This window comes from Astatotilapia calliptera, chromosome 16 (genome assembly GCF_964374335.1).
Source record: "Astatotilapia calliptera chromosome 16, fAstCal68.1, whole genome shotgun sequence".
NCBI classification, from domain to species: domain Eukaryota; kingdom Metazoa; phylum Chordata; class Actinopteri; order Cichliformes; family Cichlidae; genus Astatotilapia; species Astatotilapia calliptera.
This window is the reverse complement of record NC_137437.1, coordinates 4,014,350-4,037,171: the sequence shown is the minus strand read 5'-3', so window position 1 is coordinate 4,037,171 and position 22,822 is coordinate 4,014,350. Positions and strand designations below refer to the sequence as shown.

Genomic DNA, 22,822 nt, shown 5'->3' with positions numbered 1-22,822 from the left:
CCATAAGAAAGAGACACTGTGAGCTTTTTATATTTTACAAATGCTCTCACTAATCTGTTAATCTTCTATTGTTTTATGCTATTTTGTGTGTAGGAACTGGCTCATTTCCATAATTCCTCCACAGCTGCATAACAACATCCTTGCAGACTATACAGCGAGCACAAGGTTACCATACCCTCATATAAATGAATTGATGTGCATTTAAAACACTGTTCGAACTTACAGGTTTAAAATTTATTTACTTCCTTGATTTTATAATTTAACATGCTCACTAAGAGTGTTGCAGGTTTGGCAGGTCATGGAGTTTCATTAACGCATTGTAAAAAATGTAACTGACAAAATTCTGGGGCAAGTGAACTGGGAAATGGGGTGCATCAAATGAGGAACAGGAAAGCTGGATGACAGGATAGCCAGCTGGCTGGAAACAAGGAAGCTCGCTGAGTGAAGAACAATGGATGAACAGGATAGTTGATTGGCTAGGAAACAGCTCGTGGGAAACAGGTGGAGCTACAGAGACGGAAACAGGAAGATTCGTTCTGAAGAGCTCGCGTTGCAGTTAACAGAGAGGAGAGGAAATGGTATGTCTGCAGATAAAATCCATGGCATGTCTTTAAAGTTACCCCATTAATCAACCAAGTCCCTTTAGTAACATCTAGTGGCAGGTAAAGGCCACTGACTTCCATGCAAATGTGTATTTAATTTGAATGTTGGATTTGGCTGCTATCTTTGAGAGATGTAGAGTAATTTTGCGTCTCTACGCTATCACAGTGGAGTTCAAGTGTCAGCTTTAATTTGTGGAGCTTTACAAGCTGGAGCTGACACAAAAGTGTCAGTAAAGGACCAAAATTCAGGAAACACTACCAAAGAAAATAAGAGGTTACTTAGTGGCTGTAAGAAAGAAGCAGTCTAACAGGACATGAAAACCGGTGCTGGAGGATGGTGTCACACAAATACAAACTTCATTTGACACTGAGCTTCTGAAAGGACTACACACCCTACATTTACTGTGTATGAGCAATTACTGTGGAATCAACCTTTCAACAAATGCTTGACATCATTGTGCCATTTTTTCCCCTTGTATGACACGATGACCACACTGCACCGCTGGCTGTCTAACAGACCCTGAAAGTGATTTTCACTCTGTACGAAATGTCCAGAATGTGTGCAGAGAGCATGTGTCATTCTCTGCGAAGCAATCACGACATTTTCGAGATGTGAAGCCCGCATTGAGAGACGAGTACTGATAAACAGCTGGGGAGGAGTGAGGGGGAGTTTGATCTGTGGAGAGGTTGGCATGAGTATCTCAGATGTGCAGGAAATTGACTTAAAATGCAAACAGAGCCCTCATGTTATTCTTCACTTGGCAACGGATACAAATAGGTGGGCGTTAGACACGAGAGGATCCTCCTTCACTTCTTTCTGTGTGCAAGTTCATTCTATTAATTTTCACCACAAATAAAATCATAATTGTAGTGGGTGTACAGCTGAATTTTACTGAGCTCTTGTGTAAAAATCCACAGTCTATATTGGTTTTTAAATTCACAAAAAGACACAAACCCCATATTTATTCATGGTGTGGAAGATCTAGTTTACGCTATTGTGAACCAAACACTGTGTTTATGTCAACTTTTAATATTGTAGACAACCTTAAGGTAATACAAGATATTAGCAGGACTCAATAGACGACTGAAGCCCAATGAAGATCACACAACTTTTCCTTCTTACATTTTATTATCATTAACATGGAAAATCATCAAAACTAGAGAGATCCAAAGACATGAAGTTAAAAAAAGATGACAGATGAAACCTTTTTGTACCTTTTAATGTATTAAATCTGTCTTGACATTTCATGGCTTAATCTAAATGCTCAGACACACTAGAGAGAAAAACAGGATTTAAAACCTTGTGATTAGGAAAGGAAAAAAAAAATCAGTGATTGCAGTGAAATTATTTTCTGTCCATTGCTTCCTCCAAGTTCTGGTTGTTCAGAGGTTTAGTGTTCAAAACTCTCAACCTCTGGGCAACTGCTTTCAATCACATGGTGACTGCACCAGTCTGACTTTCAAAGAGCATACAAGTTGACCAAGTTTCCCAAATATAGCAGTCCAGTTGATTAAAGCAGACAGCATATTACCATCAATCTCAGGCCGTCTGTGCTGATCCATGCAACTCGTCTGCATGTGTCTCAAGATGCTCAAGGTTCCTGAGCATCTATGTTATTTTGCCATAAGGCAGCAAGTACATCAGTATTTGTGGAGCCTCTAGCTGGAGTCTGAATCGAACTAGTTATGCACGTAGACAGCAACAAACAGCACTTTTACTTATTTAGTTCATAGGCCCATTCAATCACAAACTCTGAGGCAATAGGACTGAGCAGGCTGACTCAGGCTTATTGCCATTTTATCAGCACAACAAAGTCATTGTGAAGCTCTGGTCCCCGTCTTCAAAGAAACCACTTCAAAGGCAGATTGCAGGTCTAACAATCTGCACAGAGTTGCAGTAATTTGGTCATGCCATGTTCTCCAACCTCTCTGTTCCCTAGTGACTGTATCATGACAGAAAGGCTTGGAACATTTTAGACATGTTCAAGAGGTAGAAAAAAATTCCAGGTAAATTCAGTAAAAGCAGCAACTCAACAACAAAACGAGTGTTGATTTATTAACAATTATTAAGAACAAATGTAAAAATGATGTAAACATGCACTGAAATAAGAACAGTGATGGTGAAAATGGTATTAGCCTTAGTGTTGAATTAAGGACGTATATACATCCCAGTAGTGTTAAAACCAGCAGAATGTCATATTGCTGCCATCAGGGGGTAGAAAAAAGAAACTTAAATCTTAAAGCTAAGCGGCTTTTGTTTGACATTTTTAAATAAATGCTGTTTGAGACACAATTTTTACAGAACTTAGTTTAGAATTTTTAAGTTTTGGTGCAATGATTCACACTAATTCTCCACCCATTTTTCTTTCCTTTAACTTGTAAGGTTCTAAATGGCAGAAGATTGCATCCTTTGCAGATACATCTATCCAGCAAGCTCAGCCTTTGGACAATATTTAGGTTAAAGCTATCAGTTCCAATCGATATGGGTCTTCGATTGATCAGGGCCAAACTGTGATGGCTAGACAACTGAGCTCTTCGGGGTGTTCCTGGTCTGCAGTGGTAAGTATATGTCAAAAATGGTCCAGGAAAGGAAATGGGGAATCAGTGAAAGGGTCACGTGTGAGGAGGGAAGGCTGGCCCATGTGGTCTGAACCCAAAGACAAGTTACTGTAGCTCAAATTGCCGAAAACGTGAATTCTGGTTCTGACAGAAAGGTGTCAGAATTCACAGAGCATTACAGTTTGTTGTGTGTGGCAGTGCATAGCCGCAAACCAGTCAGGATGGCCACGCTGATCCATGTCCACTACTGAAAATAACACAATGGGCATGTGAGCAGAACTTGAACACAGAGCAATGGAAGATGGTGGCCTGATCTGATGAATCATGTTTTCTTTTACATCACGTGGATGACCGGATGCCTGTGTGTCACTTATCAGGGGAACACCTGGCACCAGCAGATGCTATGGGAAGAAGGTGAGCTGACAGAAGCAGTGTGATGCTTTGGGCAATGTTCTGCTGGGAAACCTTGGGTGCTCCCATCCATGTGGATGTTACTTTGCTTAGGTGGGTGGTATGTGTCAATGTTGCAGACTATGTAACCCCCCAAAATGTTTCAGGAACTGTTTAAGAAGCACAACAGTTGGTTTAAGGTGTTGACTTGGCCTCTAAATTCCCCAGATCTCAATCCAAACTTCCCATCTGTGTGATGTGCTGGACAAACAAGTCCGAAGTCATAATGTTATGCCTAACCTTTATATGTCATACATATGTCCACAGGGTGCTGCAAAAGAAAATCTCTCAGCTCTAAAAAGCAAATGCAAATGTTCTTAATAATTTCACGCTTTCACCCTATCCCAAACGGACAGTCGTCTGCCGAATGAAACATCTGCTACAAACAGCCACATCTCACAAAAGAAAACTTGGCTGACAGTCGGGTTCCACTGCTGACAGATGCTGCTGTGCAAGAAGGGAGTGGGTGGACTGAAAAAGAGCCACAGAGCTTAACTCGTTGTCAGTAAAAATCAGTGACAGCATGAAAAATTGTAGAATTTGCAGGAATCACCGAATCCAATTGTGACGAGATGTATTTGAAACACAGACACCCTGCTCTTTGTATCACTTGAAAATAAAAATGCCACATTGGAGAAAGTACAAACTCTCTACTTTTTAAAAATTGCAATAATATTATGTTAATGAATGCGAGTCCATTCATATTTGTGCAGGATTGGATAGCTTTATTAAATTTATGCATGAGTAAATACTAGCCTGTGCTCATGCCTGCGGGTTATCAGCTTTGGTAGAAAACTGAGCAGCACACAGATCAACACAGACATTGTGCAGACTGTGACTAAATTCTAATCTACAAACAACAGACACCAAACAAACAGCAATTCTACTTGACCCTGAACACTTCAAAGCAGCTAAACAACAACAAGCTAAAAATGACATGAGGAACACTCACTGCCTAGTGCAACACCAGCTTTTCTTTCCTTTCTCTTTGTAGCTTAGCTTCATAGTCCTTGCTTTTATCATGGATGTAGCCTTTGGCCTACAAATCCAGGCAGACATGTGACTCATAGGTGCAGCTGGGCCGAATACTAATGCATCATTTATCAGTGCTGTACTTTATGGTTTTTTTTTCTTAATATCAGCACACTTTTCCTAGTCCTGGGATGATTTGTACTGGTATATCTTGATGCAATGATGCATGCTATCTGACACTGCAAGTTGGCCATCAGGTAGCAAGGATAGGCCACGTGGACTACTCAAACCCTGGTTTATTATGGGCCAACCTACTCCCTGTGCTGGGTATAAAAGGATTCTGTGCTGCTCCCCCCAATCTGCTACCAAAACATTACCATCTGTATCTATACAGATACCCCAGGGACAGGTCAGGACAGGTCCCATTCCTGCACATACACCCAAAACTCTAACTGTGTTCCAGCCTGGCTCCAGAACTTTGACGCAAGGTATACGACCAGTTTCATTGCCCCTCTCGGATACAGCCACCATGCCTGAGCTTAAGCAAGCTGCCACTAAGTAGGGTCGGTGGAATCCAGTTACCACTGTGCGTTCAAGACGGGAGCCTGTCTTAGGGTCAAGCTTTAGGGCAATGAGGGTACCTTTTCGAATATCAGCTACCAGGAATTCATCGAGCCTGGTTACAGTCACACCCCTGGGAGCTTCCAGTTCATCTTTTGCAGAGCCGAACCCAGACCCTCCAAAGGTCTGAAGCAGTCGGCCGTGCCTGCTGAACACAAGAAGAGCTCTTTCTGCTGCACAGCTTACTGCAATCAGACCCTTAGCATTGACCGCAATGTCAAAGTAGTTCCTACACCGTCTGTCAGAGCCACCAGCAGTTGGAGAGGTCACTTGTTGGAGGACATTTCCACGAGCGTCAGTCACCTGTTTCAAAGTTGAAATTCAATTATAACCTCATTGACAGTTTCATTTCCCACACTGAAAAAAATTTTCTGTACATGTTTGAGTTGTATAACACCTACCTGAATTCGTGCATTTCCACAGTCCACTATAAAGAGCTGACCCTGTGGTGTGGCATGGATACCACTTGGCAGGGTAAGATCAGCTCGACCTGAACCTTGCTTTCCAAATTGTCCAATGAGATGGACACCTTTGGGTTTAAATTCTGTGGAAGTCAAGTCACACTCCTCCTCTAACTCCACCAGTGCTTGCTGCCTTCTTTGTCCTCTGCCCCACTTTTTTGCCTCAAGTTCTGTTGTACAGGAACCATCTATAACAGACAGGGATAAAGACCTAGCCACAGGAGGTTGTGTTGATCCAGCAGCTGTAGCCTGTTTCTGTGGCTGGTATAAAATATTTTGACCTCTATAGGAAGGCGACGAGAAAGTATGCCCCATGTCAGAGGCTTTCAATTTCCTTCTGAGAGTCGGCGAGGTTGAGGTGAAGCTCGTCTTGAAGTTGCTGCCCCTAATCCCCCACACTCCTTGCTCAATTGGCCCACTAGTAATCAATGGGCGCGTCTTGTGAGTCAAGTCCACTGCAGACTTTGATAAGCGGCAACTGTAATTCAAAGAGCCTCTGTTCATACTGTAGTCATGAGATGGGCTAACAATGAAAGTATAGCTAGAATCAAGGCTGTCTGTTGGGGATGGTGCTCGGCCAGAGTCACCGAGCGTCCCTAGAGAGTGTTCATCAGAAGACTGGCTGAGGCAAGAGGGGGGTCGACCCCTGGATGTGAGGTCTAGGCAGCTTTGGCTGGCTGAAGGTTCTCTTTGAGATGTTAGGGAACTGTTGCAGTATCTTAAAAGTCTATAATTGGAATCTTGACCTACTCTTCCCTTATCTCCATTTTGACCGTCTAAACTTAAGCACTGACTAAGCTTTATATGCTGCTGTTTTTGTTCAGGTAAAAGGTTTGGCTTCCTGCTGGAGGCCACAGTTAGCCATTTCCTCTTGTTCCTTGGTGAGTAAGGTTTCCCATTCTTGTTTATCTTGTCCTCGTCTTCCATGTCCAATTTTTTAAGAACTGTAGGTACAGCCAAAAATACATCCTCACCTTGTGGCTGGAAGGAAACTGATTCTACCTCATCTTCCTGAGATGATTCCCAGTCAGCCTGTTCGCAGTGACATATCTTTGCAGAAGAGTGCTTTTTTTCCTCCTCTGATTCTAGGTCACCCCGGTTAGAAAGGCTGATCTTTCTAACAACCCTGCCGGTTGGTGAAATAAATCCCTGTCCTTGGGTGCTCTTCTCTTTTCCAGAACCTTGATAGTTTGTGTCTTCACAGAGCATCTCTTGTGAATGAAGAGCACATGGTTGTCCTTGTGGCCCACAACCTCCAGCATGCAGGCAAAGGCTTTGTTCTTGAACACGAATATCTCCAAAGTTGACAGCATTCGGTTGTGAGCTTGGTTTGAAGTTCACTTTCTTTAGAGAAACTGAGATTTCCCAAGGTTGTAGGAACTCTGAAATCTCCTTCAGCAGTGGGTTCTGGCTTGGCCCACTGTCCTTTACAACTGATTGACCCAATTCCTGAATCTGCTTTTTCAGTTCTGCCAGTTTACAAAGCCGCTGGTCCAACAGGGACTGGCTGACCCGGGCTGCTGCCACGTTCTCCCGCTGGATCTGGTCTAGACGCTGCTGAGTGTCCCGATGGTCCTGCTCCACCCTCTCCAGCAGGCGCTGCTCTTCTCTGCGTGCTCCCAGGATAGCTCGCTCTACACCACGCTTTACAGATTCAGTCTCAGTTTCATGATGCTCCTGCAGCCTGCGCAGCTCTGCCTCTGCCTGGGCAAGGTCACACTGTGCCTGGGTTACCCAGCATGGAGGGTACTGATGCAGGAGAACAACAGAGAAAGGACCATCTGACTGGCAATCAGGGCTTGGACAGTGGCCTGGGATAGGAGAGGTGGGAGTGCTGCCCAAAGATGTTCCCAACATTATGGATGGATGGATTTGTACTTCTCCAGTATTTAGTTCCTTCAGAATGACAGAGAGATAAATACAGAAAAAAAAAGAAGATCAGCTTCACTCGGGGCACAACACCACTGTAAAGTTCTGGTGCATACATTTCCGAAGCATTTATCAAAACCAACCGATTTATTTCAGCATGACTTTAGGAGTGAGTCATAAGTTTTTGTACATACTTCAAAGTTTTCTTTTCAATGTTGGGATTTTATTTTGAACCTATGTAGTCTAAAATTAAGCGCTGGTCATCTACACTGAAAAAAATGGGAATTGGGAGGCTTTTGAATTTGCACAAATGAATTTAGTTAATGCTACACAAGCCTTTCATGTTTCTCTTATTTACATGATTAAATAAAGTACTATTTACTTGATTATAAACAATACTGAGACTACTCATTTTTCTTGCATTGATTTAAAGTGACTAAATTAGAATACTAAAACCATTGTAATCATGTTTGACCACAACCGGAAATGATGCAATATATTCAAAGACAACAACTAAATATGATTGGATAATAAGACCTAGAGTCTTATCCAATAAGACAACAACATAATTTAAGGAGAGCGCAATTGACCGCCAGATTCTGGAAGACTGTTCAGCCACATGCAACCTTTGGCACTGAGTCAGGCATACTGAGAAGGTAAGTAATTTAAATACATTTGTTTTAGTTGGGTACGTTTTCACAGAATTGTTGTAGTGCATGCATGCTATATAAAAAGTAGTCTGTAATGCATCTACATGTTGTTTTTACAGTGCTAGCTAACAGTGCTGTTTATTCATAAAAGCGTGTTGCTTTTTTTCAGGTAGTCTTAATTTAGTTTACATTTTCAATTGTGTAATTAATACAAATGTTATATGTAAGAGATGACAGGATCATCTATAAGCACTTTCTTTTATTTGCTGCTAAGGTCAGTTTTTTGTGAAACATTTGCAAATATATTCTCAAACTAACTTTTTCTTTTAGTTATTTCTGCAGGCCATCTTTAAAAATGTGTTAACAAGTTTATATGGATGCGATTTTGGACTTGTTCATGGCAGAATTGCTGCTTTCACTGCTGTTACAGTTTAATAAAGGTGTATTGTTCAGTAGCACTCAGTCTTTGCCTTTTTTGTCAATAATGATCAGTTAATATTTCAATTGAAAAAATTAAGTAGGATTTAAAGCCATAATTTGTCTTGCAAGAACATAATTGCAATGTGTTTACATTACGTAATATCATTGCGTACCACTGGCAAATAAAAATAAGTTGGTGTTAAATATTAAAATATATTGACATTATGCAATACATTGATATTATGATAATAGATTAATATTAGTACATCAAACATGATTTTTTAAAGTAATCTGATGGAAATAAAATACTTTGATGTGACAAGCATTAATTACTTGAGGGAAAGTGGAAAATTAAGTCAGTCATACTTATTCATATTATGTGGGACCGATGTACACAATAAAATCAAGTAAATTGAAAGAACTTTTTTTTTCAGTTTACTGCATTGAGTTTATGCACAATTTTATACTCTTTTAAAAGTAGCTTAAAATATTAGTCCTGTGACTTAAATAATACCTGTAACAAGTATGATTGCAATCTAATAAACTGCCATGCTAAGAATAGCTAAGTATAATTTCAAATGAGATTTGAAACTCTTGTGTTTTAACGAGTTTTGTTGTATTGGAGCAGCAACATGCAGCATATTCAGTCATCCATCTGCACTAAAATTGGGATAATGGCATCCAGTTACAAAACACCTCACTCCCATGAAATTATCTGTCATTAGGCATGATTTCCGTAATGCGTAAGTGTATGACAGACCAAAATCATGAATCAGTCACACACCAATTTAGTCTGGCAGAGGTGCATGCTTGCTTGTGAAGTGCTTCTGAGTAAACAGCTGCTTATGGAAAGGTGATACAGATATGAAGAGAGGCCATAAGAGAGCTGAGGCTGTGGGTAGAAAGAACTAGCTAAGGCAAGGAAGAAAAGTTTTGAGTTCAGTGTCGAGAAATCTATTAGCATTTCAAATAGCAGCAGACAGCCAGAAGCATCCAGAGTGAGGGCGAGAGTGGGAGGTAAGGAGACAGCCAGTGTGTCAACACAACAGTACTTCTCAACTCCCCAGTCCCTGCGAATTGATCTTGCTTTGATATTTTATTCATGAGCTGTACAAAGCGATGTAGAGAAGCAGCAGTGAAAGATGTCGATCCTCTGTGTGCTGTATTGTGATAACCACGGTGAGCCATCACAAAATCAACAGAAGCACTTATACAGGGTAAACATTAAGAAATTTATATCCCACCTTTCTGTCAGATGTGGAAACAACTTGAGATACTTAACAACAGTCACAATTCAACAAGTAGCTTCAACAAGATATTCTACTTCAAACTTTCTCCTCAAAAGTTTTTGAAGTGTACTTTTGACTTTAAGCTTATGAAGCATGAAATAGACAGTGACTGTTGTTTTTAGGCCTATTTGATGTTACAGTAAAAGTAAATTACTGTGCTATACTGCATGTTCTGTTCAGTGAGATCATGTATATTATTGAAAATAAGGAAAAGAATTGAAAGTAGTTTATTGCATTACCCACAATATGTCAAATGTTCAATTATGATAATACTTCAGAAGTCACCTAAATTCGATTCAGTACAAAATAAATACAAAGTGTTTTTAGCTACAGCTAGGAAACTAGCTTTAGCTTGATACGAGCACCGTGATACCCTACTTAATGTGAGTTACGTGCAGTTTTATTTCAAACCTCACTCCATATCTCACTATGGGAAGTGCCTCTTGGTGAGAGCAATTGAGTACCGGGTAATATTTCCAGAGAACTACAGTTACTCTAACCAAATGCTTCATTTGTGGGCAGGTAGTAGTTTAACATTGGTGGGAAAAATTAATTACCATAGCAAAGGTCATAGAAGTGAATGAAGCTCGTCTTTACTAGTTATGGGCAATCTAACGTCCTATAACTTCCTTTTACCTAAACTGAAGCCGAGCTCCCAAAAGTTGTACACAAATCATAAGTAAAGCAAGCTCTATGGTTATGCTTTTGCTTGGGTATGTAGAGAAAAGGATTTGGGGTATTCAACCAACACAGATCCATAAAAAACAGTCGAGAGAAATATATTTATTGCTGACTGCATTTATTTTACTTTTTGTATTAGCCTGTGGCATTTGTATCAGCTGTACGAATTAAGTATTTCAGTAACAAGTCTGCTGTCTGCAGTTTACATTTTTTTAATATTAACAATTAAAAATAATGAAATCCACAGCACTTACAATTTGTTACTTTAATACTTCAAAACATTGTAAGGAGCAAAACGAATCACTGAACCCAAACTTTAACCTGGACATAGTCCTTCAAAAACAAGCAATGAATGTTTCCACCATCATTGCCAGTAACTTTATCTATGTTGGGGATAAGTGACAGGAGGAACTGTGGTAGTCCCATCTCTGGTAGGACTGGCACAAGTCGCCAAAGGTTGTGCTCACATTACCAAAGTAAATTATAGATGAGGGAGTCCAGTTGCTCTTGTTTTGAATGTCAGGCCATGTAAGGAAAAGTCAATAGGAAACCTTGTAGTATTATTAAAATAACAAAAACATAAAAACAAAATTAAAAACTGAACTTTACATGTAATCAAAGGATTCATGATATGCCAAAAAAGTGAATAATGTAAATTAACACCCACACTTTCAAATAAAATAAACTAACAAAACATTGAAATTGTACTAGAAAATAGGTATATGAAATACATCTGTAGGGGAAGAAAACAAAAAACATCAAACCCTGCAATGTCTTACCTGTAGTCAGGTACCGGCTCTGCTCCACCGCTCCACCGCTCCACTCTTCTCTACTACATCCCTGTACTCCTCATACAATCAGCCTCCAGCCCTCCCTCTGTGCCATTTTCCCTCTTGTTTGCTGTTGCTAGGACACAGCCAAGCCAACTCAAGTTCCCTCTTTGTGCAGACTTCAAATTGTGTGGATCCACATTTGACATTTGTCTTGGTGTTCAGACTGTGTACTTTATACTTTACTTGAACCGAAGATGTGTGTTTTAGAAAATGCAGCGAGTCAGAGTAAATCTATTAACTCAAACCACACAGTACGTTGCTTCAGGGACCACCACATATTTATGTCATGTAGCTTTATGATGAAAACCCATGGAAGTTTTCAAGCTATCGTTAATGCTAGAGATTTACTTATCTACATGAAACATTGATTTCTAGGGTCAGTGAGTCCCCACCCCCCGAAACATGAGCCATTTATATTCTCTGTGGTGATTGGGGACAAATATTATTATTAGTTGATCAATCAAGTTCAAACACTGTGCTGTAATGTCTCCAAATGTCTTTTCTGACCAGTGGAAGAAGGCTAACCTAGCACAGGGACAACACAGTGAAACACATCTCTACATACACACCAGTTAACCCGACAGTCATGTCTTTGGACTGTGGGAGGAAGCCCGATTACCCGGAGTTGTCCACATGGGCACAGGAAGAACATGACCAGGAGGTTCAAACCAGAAACCACCTTACTGTGAGGTAACAGTGTTACATACAGTTATTCAAGTTAATTCAAATTCAACTCACATTCCTGAAATTCACATTTTTACTTTAGTTATTCAAGAAATTCAGATATAAATTCTTCAAAGTTAGGGCTGCGTGGTACATTTATATAGTGACGACTGCAGAATGCTCATTTTGTCTGACCAGAAGGGCAAATCCAATATATCTAAATTTTACAAAGAGAGAAAAGCAAAACATCCTTAGATTAAAGCAGGAACACAGAATGCTTTTCTTCATTTCTATCCCATATTTTATACTTGTGTAATAAAAACATTATTGTTAGAACTTGTTAAAAGTCTATCTCAAATCATTTATAATAACTCAACAGAGCTCTAAACTCTACCAACAGAGCAGGTAAGACTTTGACACAGAGATATCCAATCTTAAAACATATAGTTAAAAAATAAACAGTATTTGTGCAGTGTGGAAATGCCTGCTAGTCATTAGGTGGCTCGGTCTCAATGTATCCCGACAGAATTTTAAGGAAATGCCAAATAGTTACTTACTTTAGCTCATTTTTAACTTATGTAGTTTTTCCTCATGAAAAAATGAGTGTTGGTGTTACTGGTTACTGGAACATTGGATGAGCAAAAAAAGGACAATTAGAACCAATGTTCTAAGAACATTCACACAGATGAACAGGAAATGCAGTGAGCAAAATGGCCATTTTAGGCAAATAATTACTGTGAGTCAGCCTGAAAAACAAAAGTTTCCATCACATTTTTTGTTAAGCTGCGGGGGGCTTCTAGTAGCTGCCTCCTCCTTTCACCAAATTACAATACTGTGCAAAAGTCTTGAGTCACCCTTCAGTTCTTTATATTGTGCTTCCAAAGAAGTCAGCGTTTGTTGCAGTTTTTATGTTCACACCAAACTCGTACCTGACAATTTTCAGAGGAGCGCTTTTTTTTCTTTGTGTTTGTTTTTTTATTATAAAGTCACTGACCTATGATTCATTCACGCTTAACTCAAGGGATGAACCACTGCTGTGTCTTCTCATAACAGACAATGAACCAATTTTAAAATTGTATCTTTAGGCAATTTTTTCCTGGCAGCTTGTCACAAAACATCATTTGTTCCCATTTTTACAAATAATAAAAAAATAAAAATGCCAGAAACACAGTTTGACAGCCATTAATTAGTATTTTGAATCAACATGGTCCTTTCCAAAGAGCTACTAGATAAAAAAAATTGGGAAATCTTGCCATAGTGTGCAGTGTGTCCTTAAAAAAAATGTAAGAAAACAGAGCATGTGGGGGTCAAAAGAAGACGTGTCAAGCCTGGAAACTATCTGCAGATGAACAGTAAATTGGGGGGCACATAAAAAAAATAAATGGTAAAAACCTAACATAGGACCTAAGAGCTACATCTGGCCCTTCAGTTGATCCACTTACTAAGCATTCATCGGGTTTGGAGGAGCGATGAATCTCAGTGTCAAATCTTTCGTTTAAATTGTCATCAATATGTACAGAGGAGGTCAGGAGGTCGGCAGACAGTGAGTTTCTGCAGCTGTCTAAAACACACTGGAGGCTCGGTCATTGGTTTGGGGCTCCATCTGAGCCAGTGGTGTTGGAGATCTTGTCAGAATAGATGAATTATAAACACAGAACAGTACTGATTTTGATCCAATGTTAAGAGCTTTCCAAATAGCATCATTTTCAGCATGATCCCAAACACACTGCCAGTGCAGTAAAAACATACCTGAGAAAAAAGAAAGAAAAAGAATTGTACAAATGGGTTTTTCCTCATCTACTATATGTACGTTTCAATAAATCGTTGCCCCCATTTCCCTTACAAAAGATAAAGAAAAGAGGGGTGGCTTGAGACTTTTGCAGAGTAGAGTGCCATACCAAGGCATCAGATTTAACACTCTGATATTTCATTCTACTTTTATGACATGAATGTCTCATCTCACACAATTTTTATTTGAAGGGGTTGTCTCAGGCACAGTATGCCCATGAATTCATCTGCATGTTTCCACAAGTACGGATGGATTTTAAAAGGACAGGAAGTGATGTTACTTTGTATGTTTATAGTTTTTGAACTCATTACTCAAGCAGAAAGATGAGCTGGTGCCCACAAGTACTGGGTGCTGCCTCTTCTGGAGCACGAGCCAACATCTTATGTGATTCAACAGGAGTATGAGAAAACGAGGATATTTTTAAACTGAAAATCTCCTCTACTGGAGTCCCTTTTCCAAGACGTTCAAAGAAACCCAAAGAAAAGACACCAGGACAAGTGTTGTATTGCTAGGCAAAAAAATTTATAAATTAATAAAAACATTCCCTTTGTAGTGTTCTTCTGACAGCTTTTCCCACTTTGCAAGTTGTGTCCTCTTTTTCTCTAATGATTTCAAAATATAGAAAAATATTTCTGACAACATTCATCATGACATGATTTTCAGATGATTTTCATTCTGTAGCGTTAATCATTTCACATTCGTCTCCCACTTGCTTATCGTTGTTTTTTTTGTTTATATATATATTTAAATATATATATAAACAGTATTTACACATCAAAATCAATCCATACCATCTCTCAGCTTCAACCCAGAGACACCAGAGCATGTTTTGCATAGATCACAGGGGGGAAAATGTCAGAGGTGAAAGGTCAAAGCCTTTGAAAGAAACAAGATCATAACAAAAGATATCAATATCAAACATGGCACAGATTGGACATTTTGAAGCGGCAAATGAGTCCTTGAGATGTTTACTGTCCCACCCCTCCACTTTCTCCAGGTGGCGCTGCAGCTCGCAATGTAAAAACAGGAGTGGCAGTTCAACATTTTGGATTGCTGTTTGCGTTCACAAAAAAAACAAACAAAAAACCCCCCAAAAGACATTACACGCTCAAAATTAAGCAAAAACACAGGAAAATTTTCAAAGAACAATTTTAGTGAAATTTATTTTAAAAGTTATTTTTTACTTAATTGTCAGATCAATTTTAGTGTTCAAGAAAATGTTTAAAACACAGCAGAAAAAAAAAAGTAAAAACAAACAAAAACTGCCAAACATAATCTTCCGGAGCTTAGCTTTGGGTTTACAACAACTCCTTTTTTTATTTGTCAGTTAACAGAGTCTGAAAACAACAATAGCAGGCCAAGGAAGCAGGTTTGGAGTCTGAGCAGAGCTGAGACGCTGCAGCTCACACTGGCTGAGATGCTCGTTCATAAAGAGCTCACACGTTTTGGAAGGCCATCGTTCATTGTGCTAAACAAATTAAGCAGGAACTTTTTTTTTCAGATTTGTTACAGCATGATTACTCCGTGGCCACTAGAGGAACAAAAACATCTTGTGCATCCAGCCGTGGTAGCTGCTGAAAGCAGAAAGCGTCAAAATCAATTTCCCAAAATGAAAAAGAATAAGAGGGAAAAAAAGGCCTGTGCCCCCGTCCATGACCCCTGTTATGTGAACGATTGGAGTGCTCATGTATATATATTTTTTTCTTTAAAAACCAGCAGAGTATGAAAAGCAACTTCCATAAAGCTAAGTAAATCCATCACAGTCACCATGAAGCCTTGATTCTATTTGCCAGACTCCCTTTCATTTACCTGTGTGCAACGTGTGTTTTTACATATAATCACTGCTCTAAATAAACTTCTGCTTACAGTCTTTCAAGGAAGACGTCAAAGGCCCTGGTAGGAAACAATCCCCTTATAAAAACGCCACATTACAAACTTCATCACATTGGTTTTTGTATACTTGCAAATGAACTAAAAAAAGATCAAATAAAATTAAAAGATTAACTGCGAGTACAGACTGCAATCCCTAATTAGACAGATTTATTAATGCCACGTTCTTACTGAGAAGCTCCCTTTTCGTTAATTAGGCTGAGCCTTAAAAATTTAAAATTATTAAAAAACAAAAACTCTAACTGGCACCGTTTTGTGGGCGTGAAACGTTGACTAAAGAAGCGCGATTCGTGGATAAGGTTCATTACAGTGTTCAGACCGTGTACCATCAAACTGTCTACGATTGCTTAAACAGACATTGTGAGTTTCAGGTATCAGCGATTGTCTTTGGTGTACCATGAACACTAATGACTGTAACTGTGACTGGAAGTGACATTAAGAAACAGAGCAAGTACCATCAATCTTTATCAGAGCTGTTTGTAAAAAATAGTTTTGTTAGAAAACACAATCTTGAGTGTAAAAGACATGGAACCTGATGAGGAATGAGGCCCTCTGTTCTCGTTTTTTTGTTTCCTCTCCCTCGCTCTTCAGATCACACATGTACAGCAGACTGGGTGATACGCGGATGGACGGATGGCAGTGTGTAAAGTACAAGAGAGATTTCTCTACCCAGAGCAAACGTTCAGCGTGAAACCTCGCTGTCATCGCCGAGCTCTGCAGGTGCACGACTCACTAACCACTAAACCCTACTGCATGGAAGCTAATTTAAGCTCAGTACTATTGCACAAACCAAACACTACTTAACTGTTAGTTTATCATAAAACCTCGCCTTATCTGACATGCAGAAACTATTTACCTATTAATAAAAAACCAGAAACAAACTATGGGTCATTACGAAATGCATCTAAGAAATTCTGTAGAAAAGTGACTCACAGCCGGGACGAAATCCCACACGTACGAGCACGACGAACGCGGCTATGGCTTCGACGAGCTGAGGACGTCTCAGCTTGTTGCAGAAAGTGAAAGTGGTGTAATGGGAAAGAAATGTTAGACGTTTTGCAGGGTGGCAGGCAGTTTCTCTACTGCTAAGAGTTGAGAGAGAATGGCTAGTATGTGCAAATATGTTACTTGGAAAGCTGGGTCACAGGTAGATGATTTAACAAAGCACTCCTAAGAATAATGCACATTTTTACAGTTTTTACAGTTTCTGGTAGCATTACAGAAAACTGCTACAGATATTACAGAGCTGTAAAATGACTACTTACCATTTTATAAAAAAACAAAACAAAAAAAACCCCAAAAACAAATTAGCAACACATTACAAAGGAAAACAGTGAATATCAAGTCTTGGCAAAAGCTTTTAACACTGTGTGGCTGCAACTTCATTCAACCTCAAAACACAATAAATTAAAGAAAAGCTGATCACAACTTGCATCAGCACCTCCACGTGCACATTTATACTTGGTACCCAATGAAATAAAAAGATAGAGTAGCTATTTCACCATTAAAATGGGTGTTAGTGTTTCAAAAAAAAAAAAAAAGTAGCAGCATATTATTTTCCCAGATGTGCTGTGTGTTCGGTTTGGCCTGTCTCACCAAGAAAACAAAATCTTTTTCAAGAAAAGTCATGAACGCCTCATGAGATTCTGGGTCATCAAATTCAAAATAAGGGAAATAATGCCAACGCACAGGTGGAATTAAAAAAAAATTAAAAATCGTGCAGAATTTCGGGTCTTTCAAAAACACTGAATGACACACAAAGGATGCGACACGTACAAGTACGGAAGAGGATCAGGGTCACTGGGGTACAAAAAGTGGGCACATCTTTTTTTTTCTTCTTTTATTCTGAGAAAAAAAATTTCTTTGACTTTAATGTCAGGATTCGGACTTTTTTCTCAGAATTCTGAGATTAAAGTCAGAATTATGGGAAAAAAGTAATTCTGATGAAAAAGTCTGAATTCTGGAAAATAAGAAGAAGAAAAAAAAAAGATGTGCCCACTTTTTCCCCCAGTGGCCATGATCCTCTTGCCGGCTTCGTGATTCCTCCGCTTAATTTTGTTTTTTTGTTTTTTTTAAATGGCGAACAGTGAATGGTTAGCTAATGGCCTGAACAGTTGGCGTCACCTTTTTGGAAAAGAGTGATTCATTCAAATAAACTCTCATACACAATGGCAGACACATCTGCTCCCACATGTTGCTGATATGTCTATAAAACGGTGCAAATTCAGAAAACAAATGTTTAAAACGTTAAAAGAAAAAGGCAATAATTACCCAAGTTTCTCAGTACAATTATGGTAGTCGTGCTGATTCACAGGAGACAAAGTGGCGCTCTCCCACACGGAGGTTTTTCCAGTTTTCATCTCATTCAGTGATGACTAGCATTTAGTGCAGCCTTTTTAAAATAAACCTAAAAGAGCTCCCACGTTTTTTGGGAATGCTTCTGTTTTTTAAAGTGAACTTTTTCTCTTAGTCCGTCCTTGACAAAAGCTCTGATGAAAGCAAACATGAGCCAGCTGCACGGAGATGACCAAACTGATGGGATTACTTTGTAAGTGGCTGACTCGCACACGCTTTCAATCTTTTCCTGCCAAACAATTTTTGGTGTTTTTTTCTGTTGTTGTTGAAGAGGAAACCTTCTTTGTGCCAGCCTGAAAGCACCCTTTCAAAACAAAAGATAACAAGTATTGACTAGCACCAATATGTGCACCTACTTCTTTAATCTGTGGCTTTACTGTGTCGTATTATACCATGAAATGGCATGTGTATATACAAGCTCCCGAATCTCAAGTATTTACCGAGATTTTCTGTGTACAGGATGTGAATATAATACACGATATGCACAATATCATAAGTGTACAGATGAGGAAAATGATTCCAGTCCTATAGGTATCCTATAATAATTTTAGTAATAAAAAAATCCCAGTTTTCCTCTTTTGTCTGCTTCGTTGCAGACGATCCATTTCAGTGACAGAAAAGTCTCACATGTGTCCTGATGGGAGAATCCTATATCAATCTCTTCTTTGTGTACAGCCTAAATCAACAGATGTGAAGCTAAGTTTGAGGAGTCTGAGTTTACCTTCTACTCCTCTGCTTCCTGGCTGTGCGGGAAGGGCAAAGAGACGGCGTGCTCCTGCGTGAGGGCAGCCAGCTCCTTGAGGAACTCGCAGAAGATAACGGCGCAGTAGACGGCGTTCTTTACTCGCAGCGCTTCAGCTTGCTTCTCAAGGCCAGACGCACCTCCGCTGCCCCGGAACAGAGCGCTGTGCAGTGATTGGCCGCCATCCCGTACGTGTGCGAGGGCGAGCTGAGCGGCGTGCCGAGCCCGTGTTGGACTGTTTGTGTGACGAAGAATCAGGTCTCCGAGAGATGGCTTTCGACTCTTCACTGGAAGAGAAGGGCACGGTTTCACAACAGGGAAATAAAACTGTGACGCGAGACTGCTCTGACATCTCTGCGATTCCCCGGCGTTTTCAAAGATAGAAAAGAAGTCACCAAGTGGGCCTATAGTTCTGATTATCTCCTTTAATGTGGAGTTTGGTAACAAATCACTGCACAGCAAAAAACAAAAAACCCTCAAAAACCTCTAAACCTGAAGCAAATCTGTTAGGTATGTTTGTTTTTTTACAAAGTACTAATGGTAAGATGTTACGGCACCAATAAATTGCTTCTGCTTTCTAACAGTTTTGTCTTTTTTTTTTAATTTATCCTAAAGTTTTCCAATTCAAATGTACTTTTATTGGAATTTCGTAGTGTGTTTAAAATATTTTTAAACGTCTGGATTTTGGTAAATTATCTTTGATTAACACTTCTCACTAAATTTATGACCAAAGTCATCAAAGCCACGCCTGTATGTGTAAATGTAGCTCTTCCTATTTCTATACTCACCAAGGGAATCAGAGCGGCGCAAAGTAGGAACCGCTGCCGGCGAGTCGCTCCAGTCCACTTTGCTTCGGGCCACCAAGTACTGCTGGGCTTTCCTCAGCATGGCAGGAAAGTCCTCGTGAGATGCGGCAAATGCCTCGATGCGGTTCTTCACAGAACCTAAAACCTGAGGAGAGTTGTGGAAACAAACTTTTAAACTTTTTGATCACCTTTGCTTGGTGTTGTTAACCCCTCTCGCAGGCTTGTCATCCCTCAAGACTAAAATTCACATGAACTTAACAATTTAACTTAACAGTTAAATTGTTAAGTTCATCCATCCACACCCACGCTCGCTGGGTGTGGATGGATCACTCAACTGAAACTGCAGTTATATTTATTCATTTATTGTATTTTTTTATGTCCACTGCAGCAGTGAATTCAAGTATCTGAAAATAAAGAAAATGAATGTGGAAAGAAACTGGATGCAAATATCACTGTGGGCCTGATGCTTTTGGAACCAGAGCGTGCACAGAAGTAAGGTGGGCTGGAAGTGGACAACTATGCCTAAAGGCAGACACCCAAAAACTGTAATCCTTTCAAAGACAAAAAGAAACTATTCGCTTTCTCTACTATTTTCAGAACAAGGGGAAAGAGGGCACCAAAAACCATTATAAACAACTTCTGCATAGTGCAGCGTACCTGGATTAGGGACTTGACACTGGGCTGGAAGACCATGTTGGTGTTGAGCAGGAAGGAGCGTAGGAGGGGCTGAGGATAGCAGGCCAGCTGGGCCACAATGCCAGTGAGCAGGATGTTGACGTATAACGAGTTTTGGAGCATGTTCTCCAGCTTGGCAAACAGAACTGTCATGAATGGACCTGCACGGAGGAAGAGCGGTGGATCATTGAATAGAAAGATAGAATGCTCAACTCTTGTCAGCAGGAAAGAGTAACTGCTTCTCAGAAGTGGGTTTTAACTGCTTGTGATTATATGGTTGCAAATCCTTTCACCATCCTTAAAATATAGTCAAGAAGAGTTCCTAAGTTTGAGGTGGTAATTACACCATCAACCACATAACTTCAACAGCTGTGCTGTTAGCAATTATCAAAAGCAAGAGCTCAGTGATACAATTCCTGTTACACATCCAACCACTTATTTGATACAGCAGTGTGAGCATGAAAATATGATGACAGCAATAGACGTATCCACAAACTGATGCAACAGTGAAAGAAATCCGTGAGTCTCACCTGTGTATGGCTGGGACACAGGTTGGTTCAGTGGTCTGGCAGGACTACAGATGCCCACCGCAGACCCGTCTGCCTTCACGTCACCTGTCAGCTTCCCCTCCAGTGCTGATGACAGCTGCTGTTCTTCTTCCTGGCGCTCAGTGGACAGACTCTCTCTGGCGATTTCCTCCAGCTGACAGGCTGCTTTGCAGCGCTCTTTCACCCGGTCCTCCAGTTCTCTCAGCTCCTGTGTGAACGCCTCAATGCTAATGCCCTGACCGTTGGCATCGCCAGGCAGCTGTGGGTCTCCCGGCGCCTGCTCCAGCAGCTCCTCAATAAGACTCTCTACAGACTGCTGACTGGCTTCTGGAAGATCTGAGGATGCATCATGTGGGTTTAAGGTTTCACTTGACAGCAGTTTAGTATCAGATGCTGACTGGTTAATGGAGGTCTGAGTAAAAATCTTGCTAGGACAAAGAGATTGTGCATCACTGATGTCACTGTTGCTAAAAATAGACTTTGGGAGAGCAGTGCAGCTTTGCGAGGGGCAGTTAACAAGGGAACCATTTTGGTTGGCGTTTTCATCCAAATACTGCTGATCATCCAAGTCCCTCTTCACTTTCTTCACCTCCAGTCCTCTATCACGACTGTCTGAGCACCCGTCTCCCTGCACCATTGTTCCATTATACATAGCCTGGTAGCTAACAGTGATGGCAGATGAGGGGATGTGAGGAGCTGGGGAGGAGATGGGATGAGAAGTGGATAAAGCGGTTGCTGAAGACGAAGAAGGTACAAGAGGAGGTACAGGCTTGGGAGGCAGCTCCTCTCTCTGAAGGCTGCGTTTCTTGGAGCGAGGCGTTAGGCTGATGCAGCTGTTTTTGCCAATCGTAACATCCCACTCTCCGCTGTCCCGCTCAGAGCTACTCCATTCAGACCGCGCTGCTGCCACAATGGCCGCCCTTTGCTGACCGGGAGAAGAGTTATGACTTCCTCCCTGCTGGAAAGAGAAGTGCTCAGGGAACATAGTCATTGGGACATTGGAGGTAGGGGGAAGTGGGGGTGGCGGGGCTGTGTTTGGGGATGGGTTTTCGCCATCATATGGTGCCGACCAGTCACGACAAGCCCAAGAGCAAAACTCAATGCTCCTCCGAGCGTCCTTAAGATACTCCAGATAACCTGAATCCCAGTCCAGACAATCTGTGTGGGTCTGCTGATGGTGCATCGGGCTGTCAGGAGACATCTGGTGGGAGCTTGAAGAACTGGACTGCAGTGGATCCATGCTAGAGGAGGTAGGAGCACCTCCACCTCCTGATCCACCTCCACTGCTCTGCTGTCTCATGAAGAAGGACAGGCGGGATGGAGTGCTGGGTCTGGGTGGGGCGGGAGATTCTGTGCTGGGACTATTCAGTACTGCAGGATGACAATATACGGGCAAACAGGAAAACCATGAGTAGAGCCAGGATCTGCTATCCCAATTAATACAGACACTGTATGCAAACAATCAACTTACATACAATAACATTCCTAACACCAAGAGTTTTCCATGCAAATTCACTCTGGCTCTACAACTAAAGGTCTTAAGTAAAGTAAGTGACTAGAGTAGCTGCACAACTATTGTGTACAGTGTATTCCACTCAGTAAAAGATTGTATTTCAAGTGCAGATCATATCATTTACAACCACAACTATTAGTGTCAACTGCTCACTTTCCACAAGTGTGTAGCTCACCTTTGCCCCAAAATGGATTTTCCTCATCTCTCTCAGAGGAGGCAGCTGCGTTGAACCGGCAGCACTCTGGGATTAATGACAGGAACTTGTCCGCTGACTTTCCGTATAAGTCAGTCTCCCTGATAGCACGACGCTGACTCAGCATTACGTGAGTACATGGCAGGAGATACCTGAGAGCGAGAGAACACACAGAAGCAACTTCAGTAATTTTAGATAAGTTAATCCACATGCACAGGATATAGGTTACTATTCAGGAAGC

The 22,822-nt window shown here is 40.7% G+C and overlaps 2 protein-coding genes across 2 annotated transcripts in view; both read right to left on the bottom strand.

Moving 5' to 3' along the window:
• Positions 1–1,712: 1,712 nt before the first annotated feature.
• On the bottom strand, positions 1,713–18,964 carry LOC145420932 (uncharacterized). Its single transcript, XM_080290365.1, has 3 exons — positions 18,826–18,964; positions 5,606–7,561; positions 1,713–5,507 (listed from the first exon to the last, which is right to left on the bottom strand). The coding sequence occupies exons 2-3, from the start codon at positions 7,520–7,522 to the stop codon at positions 4,764–4,766; spliced, it is 2,661 nt and encodes an 886-aa protein (XP_080146491.1). The 5' UTR covers positions 7,523–7,561; positions 18,826–18,964; the 3' UTR covers positions 1,713–4,763.
• The window catches only part of fhip1b (FHF complex subunit HOOK interacting protein 1B), a 32,232-nt gene continuing 23,769 nt past the window's right edge, over positions 14,360–22,822 (bottom strand). The window contains exons 8-12 of the mRNA XM_026144198.2: positions 22,564–22,733; positions 20,858–22,246; positions 20,310–20,488; positions 19,635–19,797; positions 14,360–19,133 (exon numbers count right to left, since the gene is read on the bottom strand). Coding sequence (XP_025999983.2) covers positions 18,829–19,133; positions 19,635–19,797; positions 20,310–20,488; positions 20,858–22,246; positions 22,564–22,733 — 2,206 coding nt within the window. The 3' untranslated portion in view covers positions 14,360–18,828. The remainder of the gene's footprint in view (positions 19,134–19,634; positions 19,798–20,309; positions 20,489–20,857; positions 22,247–22,563; positions 22,734–22,822) is intronic.